The sequence below is a fragment of the Cephus cinctus genome, unplaced genomic scaffold (genome assembly GCF_000341935.2).
Source record: "Cephus cinctus unplaced genomic scaffold, Ccin1 Ccin1_scaffold1333, whole genome shotgun sequence".
NCBI lineage: Eukaryota > Metazoa > Arthropoda > Insecta > Hymenoptera > Cephidae > Cephus > Cephus cinctus.
The window spans coordinates 450,517-458,321 of NW_014333751.1; the positions used below are offsets into that span (position 1 = coordinate 450,517).

The 7,805-nt window shown below is 38.9% G+C and overlaps 1 protein-coding gene across 1 annotated transcript in view; it reads left to right on the top strand.

The window, feature by feature from the left end:
• Positions 1 to 874, top strand: part of LOC107272959 (protein timeless homolog) — a 98,666-nt gene extending 97,792 nt beyond the window's left edge. Inside the window, exons 26-28 of the mRNA XM_015750671.2 lie at positions 127 to 270; positions 403 to 498; positions 573 to 874. Coding sequence (XP_015606157.1) covers positions 127 to 270; positions 403 to 498; positions 573 to 730 — 398 coding nt within the window. The 3' untranslated portion in view covers positions 731 to 874. The remainder of the gene's footprint in view (positions 1 to 126; positions 271 to 402; positions 499 to 572) is intronic.
• The last annotated feature ends 6,931 nt before the right edge of the window (positions 875 to 7,805 follow it).

The window sequence follows — 7,805 nt, forward strand, 5'->3', positions numbered from 1 at the left end:
TCGTTTGGTCCTTACGGTACTACTTTTTGGTATACATAATATTCTTGTAACAATTTGTTCCTGCGAATTAGGGGAATTTGCGAACTTTAATATTCGCGTGTAAATTGTGGTGAATTTTACGCGCAGAGAAACCTCGACCTTCCTCTTCTCAAGTGGCAAGGACAAACAGCGTTTCAACGAGCCGATTGCCGAAGAAACGGAGCGACTCTGGATCAGGCGAACATGAAGCGGAGGAGGTAGTCAGTGATAACGGTGCGACAGACTCGGCCGGTATGTACAGTTACCTGCTTTACCGTCCTCTAGCATGAATTCTGGCAATGTTTGCCCTCTGTTTGTTAACTAGGAAAGCCATCGATGCTTTCAAAAATTGCGTGAACTACAGTCTCTGAAAAATTTTTTTAGATATGTCAGAAACTAAATTAAATAGTAGCAGAATAAAGTCATTGGTGGATTCATCTGACTCGGAAGACGATGAAATAAAACGCGCGGATCTTCCAGGTAATGGATCATTAGACATATTTGTTAATAGCAAATTATTATTTGTCACCCCTAACAATTTGTTTTTTCCACAGATGATGCTAAACGAGTTAGATCAGATAACTCTGATCCTGAAACACCACTGACAAAGAAGCGTCGTGTTCTTGATAGCGACGAGGAAGATGATACTGAACGTCCAGAAGCGGCTCAATCAAGAAATACTCGAAAAATAATTAGCGATGATGAAGATTAGTATCATCCATGCTTTTATTGTTTTGTAATTAATAAACACTCATCGTTTACATAGTATACCTGCCTGACCCTGCTTAAAAAAATAAGCCCCATATTATGAAAATAATGTTAAATATTGACTCTAATAAAATCATAGTTTACAGAACGCTCGTTCCCAAAATACAAAATTTTCCCCTAACCAATAATGGAACAGTACATACAATAACGAAATATGATAACGTGTCAAGAAATCTGTTTTATCAACAGAGATCTTCCCGTGGTAAATCCAGCAAAGTCTGTCCGATATCGGAGTAATTCTCTGTCTGTTCTCTATCCTATATTGGATAACTCGCCCTTATGGATAACCGGTTATATCGAAGCGCTTCAGGGTACTAACGCTAAGAAAAACAGTTCCCGAAAGGCGTCCACATTTTGCCAAGGAGCGACCAGGAAACCATAAGCGCCGTGAAGGTATCCATTGTTCCGCGGCCAACCGGACCAAGTCGAAGGATACCTCTTCTTTCACATAGTATCCGGATAGCTGGTTAGCCAGTGCGGATGACTTTACGTCTTTTGATGGGCAGGTGAGGAGTCTTGGCGAGTGTCAATGATAGAATATTAGGATAATTGCGGGCGACGAAGGAGGAGGCCCTTGGTTTTCGGGCATCTCGCCGCCCGCTGACTTGATTCATTTCTGATGCATAATGCCGCCGCAAAGAGCCCGCATCTCGCGGATTCATGATCAGGCGCACATATCCCGTGAGGAATCATGAAAAACTGCGTTCCTGAACTTATTATTAATAATATTCGATAAAACCAACGAGAGAGGTTACTACGCATTCATGAAGACTTGGGACTCCCAGAGCAAGAAACGGCACCGAACGAACGTCATCACTTTCACGGTGTTCTTCTAGATTCCACCAACGTAGCAAGGGTATCAAATTTGAATAGCTTACGTGGACCATAAAAATATGTATATGTATTATTTATTAATGATTCAGATGCAGTGACTATAATAATTGAACAATTGTTAAAATTAACTTTATTTTTATATTATTGACGTGTACAAAATAATATTTATATTGCTATTCAAGCACGAAGTACATACGTACATACGTGTAAAAGAATTTTATAATAAAATATTTGTAAAACAATTTCACTAACGAGGTGTCATTTAATAAAAATGATCCTGTAATCATTGTCTTCTCGATTAAATATTTAGATCTAAATTTTTTTTTATTATAAATACGTAGTTGATAATGAATCCGCAGACGAAGTAATAAAAATGTCAATAACAAATTTACGAGAAGCGACCACGTGCATTCTAAACTCGACTTCCATGTAACAGGCAACCATGAAGGCTGAGGAGGTCGGTGTTGTGTGACTACCGTTGGAGACCTAAATGCCTGATCGGAACACGTGGTTGATGTACTAGGCAAACATGTAGACAATAGAGCTTTCGTTTACTTATCAGCCCTGACTGCTCGCCTGATACAAGCGCGGGCTCCTTATACGGTTGTAGGTGGAAGCCATCCTTCCTTTCCGTAGAATCTGCACAGCTGCGTGCTATAGCTATATATATATACATCGTGAGCTAGTCGAAACGACAGAATTTGGAATCCATATGTATACATATATTATTGCAATTGAAAATTAAATATTTTAACGCAGAAAATATGTTATACATTTTAAAAACTGATGTTTGTTTACTAATTTTGTTAAAATATTTAATTACAAATACACTGTATCTAATTGTTGTAATTAGACTACCCTATATAAGATCACGACGGTTGAATGTGTATCTTCTGGCACTATATAGAATCTACACGTTCCTCCCATAGCAAAGCAGTTATACAATAGCCAATTCCACAAAATTTTATATATAAAATAAAAATAGCTACATTAATTCTCGGATATAAAATTATTATTAAAGAAACACTTTCCCTTATAACCGTTGTTTCTTAATAGAAAGACATAATAAGGAGACTAAAAGATTTCTAAATAGCTTCACCCAATGACGCAATATGATTAAATTTCTATTTTTAACGAATAGAAATATAACACAATCATATTTTTCAAACCATTCGTTCAATAATAATACGCTAATTACAATAAACATAGAATGCAATTACAGTGAAATTGGCACCATTAGAATTGCGAAAAAGTTACTTCAAACTGTTCTACGACTTATTCCAAAACGCACGTCTACGACGAACCAGCGTGATCGCACGGAGTCTTGGAAGTAACTAATGCAACCAGAGGATGGCGACCGGGACGAGAAATTGCGTCAGAAAAGTGGGCGCAGCGAGGCTATCGCTCGTATAAAGAGCCTTGCGCGAGAGTAGATATTCAAGGCAACATAAAAGATAACCTCGACAGACTGGCGCCTCTGGGCAACACCTACGAATTACACAGAGACGGGAGCGCGCGCCGACTGCGCGAGTCATCTGCGAACAGTCGCCACTCTACCAGGAGTACATGAAGCTCTGGTGGGTAATGGGCACCCATGCGTGCTCTGAGAGGCGCTACGACTACTCAAGTAGTCACAGCTGCGACGGAACAGACGGCCATCATATATTTTACGAATTCATCGTAATTTCGCATAATTCTTACAAACTTACAAATTCTCGACAACAATAGCGATCAAATGTCATAAATTGTAAGTTTAATCGTTAATTAGCCACCTTAAGATGACTAAGAAATTCGGAAAATCTTACCGAGAGTGGCATGAGTTTTAAAGGGGAAAATATCTATCGAACTCGTTACATATGGTGAACAATATAATTATTTTATTTTTTTGTAATTTTACCAAAAAATACAGAACCGACTATTTTTTTTTTTTAATTTTACCCTCTTTCACGGGTCCTTAAGTAAGACGACTGAATCTCTGAACTCGATTATTACTTCCACGCATTGTCCTTTTACTAAGGCTCTCGTAAAATGGTATTTTTATCTTATATCCAGGTACGTCCATTTGATGAGCTCTGCAAAACAATGAATTTTCATTCACAAGTAATTTTGATAATTTCCTGACGAATAGAAGTCTGTCTATTGATGTCCATAGATACTATTGCTATTATAGATGTATCCATAAGAAATAGTCTACGCACAGCATTTCCAAGTACCCGAAACAACGTTTCAAAGTGCAACCTTATTTTCCGATAACCTTATAATTTTTCGTTAAGCGGTAGAAAAGCTGTAGCACCACAATGAATATTTATGAGAATGATTGATGTCACTGAAATTAAAGAATGTTCAATGAGGACTTTGCGTTATTGCGAAATACGTGGTTGCCGAGTATACCGGAGGGCTCGTTTGCCCGAGCAACGAACTGTCTAAATAAAAGAGTCTCTGTACACACGGTACACTGCAAGAGACCAGCTCCTATCCGGCATATTCCCCGGGTGCATGTACTCCGGACAATTACGTGCGTTACGTCACTCGACTGACCCTGTACTTCAGATTCGCAGGTTCTTGCTGTATTTAACTCTCGTTACGCGGTACTCGATAGCCTGCAAATGACTGCAGTGAACAGAAGTAAATTTAACGAATGCTCGACTCAATTAAAAATAATTATACCGGCAATTAAAATATATTAAAAAATTGCAAAAGCCAAAGAAATTTTGTATCGGACAAACTTTTGAAGATTGAAGTATTTGCTCATATTATTCAAATTTTTTTTTTATATTTTTTCAATTAAAAGTACACACGACTATTCCATTAAACGTACTTATATAAATTTATTAATAATTTTACATTGATATAAATTAGTATTAGTCTGGATATGAACTTGCTGTTTTCACTTTGGTGAATATAGCAGGGGTATATGGATACCCCAATATACGGTTGTCGAAACTCTTTTTGATTGCATTATGAAAATTAGTTTTATCTCATAGACAGTCTACTTCTTCCAGATATAAAAATCAATCTGATTAAACCAGTTGCTTGTGTTTGATGTCCAAGGCACGATCATAGATTATTCAAGATAGGAACCTTTATTCCCTATGATTACTTCCTGCATTCCAACTAGAGCCGATAACTCCTTTAATCACCCCACAGGAAACTTTCCTTGCCAACTTACAACCGACTTGGTCCCTAGAGCCTTAAAGCGGTAGAAACTTTCTTCGACTCAACCGAACGATAAGTCGTGGAAAAGTTTCGAAACTACGTGCGAGTTTCCCACGTCAGTTAGGTATACAAATTTTCCATAAAACCCATAGTACCGTGGTACCCCGTATACTTGCCTTGAAAATAGCTTCGTCAAACCTCAATAACAATCCATATTTCCAGTCGATCGTTTCACCAATCATTGGTCGATCGGGATCGAAACTAACAGAACTCTCCACGGTCTAAAATACTTCGCGCAAACCCGCTATCGGTACGCAGAAGTTGTCTTACTTCACGAACTTTAGCACAGCTCGATGTTTCTGTCCATAGCTATAGGTATAAGATTCCATTGCAAGTACCTCCATACAGCAGTAGGCTTCACAGTGGAGGCACCGTCGTTGCTGGCATAGGACCGAGTTTTCGGAAGTATCGAACAGTTCCCCGTCCTCCCGTTCCCGGTCCCATCCAACCCGTGACCCTCTTATCCTCCTGATACCGAAGAACTCCACATTGCTGATGGTGCCCTGCCGCCTGCGTTGTCCAACGCGTTGCCGAAATTCGGCCGTGATTGATGGCTATTAGAGTGGGCCAACCGTTCTGTGACCCATCCACCGACAGTGAACTTCACTCCGAGAGGAAAAGATGAACCCAATTAGTTCGGCCAGCACCACACATCGGCAGGCACGTAACTAGAGTTTGGGGTGCCCGTGCCTGGTGGCACAGTGTTTCTCAACTTGTTCCAAGTGAAAAAGTCACTTATGTTACAGAGAGACCCTGGTCGGAAAAAAATATTTTGAAAATAAGAGATTCGCAGATTTTTATATGCTCCCTTTTTTCTGTTGCGATTAACATGTCGGAGGCCGTTGGCAATACCAGTGCAGTTCTGTATCACGGTACTGATTAGGTTGATTAATCGATTACCGCGATACTGATTTAAGCTGTTGAACGATAAAATTTTAATTACCGAATATAATTATTATTTTTATTGGTACGCACAAATTTTCAGTGATACCATACGTTAAGGTAGTTTCGCGATTTTTTATTGACTGGGTCCAATTGTTAAGTAGAGGCTGGATCAAGATCGTACGGTCTGGTTTTGTTTATTTGATCGTGGGATGTACTTCGGGCATTGCCAGACGTATGAGGGCGAACTGTTGGAGTTTATAGAAGAATAAATATTGCAGGTTTCAGGTGAGCTTGCAGCCCGAGTACATGGTACAGGCGCCGCCTCTTCACGGCTCTGCTTGCCGTTGCCGCAGCAACATACAAGACTCTTTATTAAAAACAATTAACATTCATACATTGTTTATAAGCTGGCTTTCCCCCGTTAAACGTACCAATTATAATTACAAACTTAAATGTATAATATATCAAAGCAGTATTTCACAGTTATTGACGCTATATGAAAATTGACTTATTACCCGCGTCTCATAAATTCTTTAGTTTCCACTCTTCGACGTGATAACTATCTTCCAGAACGATGAACTTACAGCAATCCAGATTCACTGGAATGAAATCCGTTTGAGAACCTGAACTCCACTAAAACTGCTATCTACTACCTTTTCATGATCAGACACAGTGAGACAGTCTCGTGGCGCTTCTACTTTATAATGATACTGGCGATAGTTTTTAAGGATTCCAGAAATATATATTTTTTTTTTACTTCCATGCAATACAGCACTCATAAATATTCGTTGTCAAAGAAATAATATTTAACAACAGGTAACGTTGTTAAAATTTAACATGAACATCTATTTTTGCATACATTTCATTGTAGCTCTAGATAAAAAATAATCTGCTGCAAGTTCAACCAAGAGTTGAGTAAATTTACAATTTTTCTGTTATTTCATAATATTCTATAGTCACGCTATTGCAGGTCGTACAGCTATATAAGTTTATGTAATTCCGACGGTCTCTCACAGCTGTTGCCAACTCGTGCGCCTCCGCTGACTAAATATGTCGCAAACGGTCGGCCGTTCGCGTAGACCTTTAACAGGCAATCATACAGTAAAAGCGGATATTCGTTGCCCGCGACAAACGTCGCGATGCTCTCACGGCTGTAGATAAAGTCACTAGCGGATACCAGCATAGCGTTCATGCGATCCTCGTACAAAGATTTACCGGTCTCCGCTTATGTTTGATGCACCATTATGTTTTTGATTACGGTAGGTTAGTTGCATTGTCCGCGTCACGAGTCGCGTCAAATTACGGCGTGACTCGCGACGTCGACGGAGGCTCGTCTGAGAAGCGCGTTCACATACTCGGTCAAAAATCTTCAACGACTTAGGTATACGTGTGGAAATATCAATCGCATTTACACTTGGACAATATGAAAGAGCGATACCAACTGTTGGATCCGCGGGAATGAATTAATAAAGACCAATAGAGTTAATGATTTTTCTTCAATGTTCATTATATAAAATTTATAATTGAACAAATTAAAAAAAATATTTTCTATATTTTTATTCGATATACACATTAATTGCTTTCCCGTTTGGAACCATTAGATTCATATATTTGACTGTCTCGTAGGTTTGTGACGCTATGTAAACAGTAGAGATACGTATGACAATATAGAGTCTCATAGGTAACGTAAGAATTAACTGTTTTACTTCGCAATTAAAGCTCTTACTATTTTTCACTAAAACGGAATTAGCATGTCTGCTTTTTTTATTGCAAATATGTTTTAACTCAAGCTCGTGTTTTCAATCGTTAATTGGTGCGATTCGGAGAAATAATTACGACACCGTTAATCGGACGAACGTTGCAGATTCTTATTAAACGTCACGCCAGCAATTACACTGACGTCTTTCGTGGTGCAATCACGTAAGGCGCTGCTAACATAACACGAGGAAATGCGACAAAGTAGAAGACGATTTATCCGGCAAACATAAACGATACGTGGATGACTAACGTTATTCCGGAAACGAGTTCCCGCACTGGTAGTCAGGGCCGCGCACAAGTAAAATATTGAAGTTTACAAATATTTC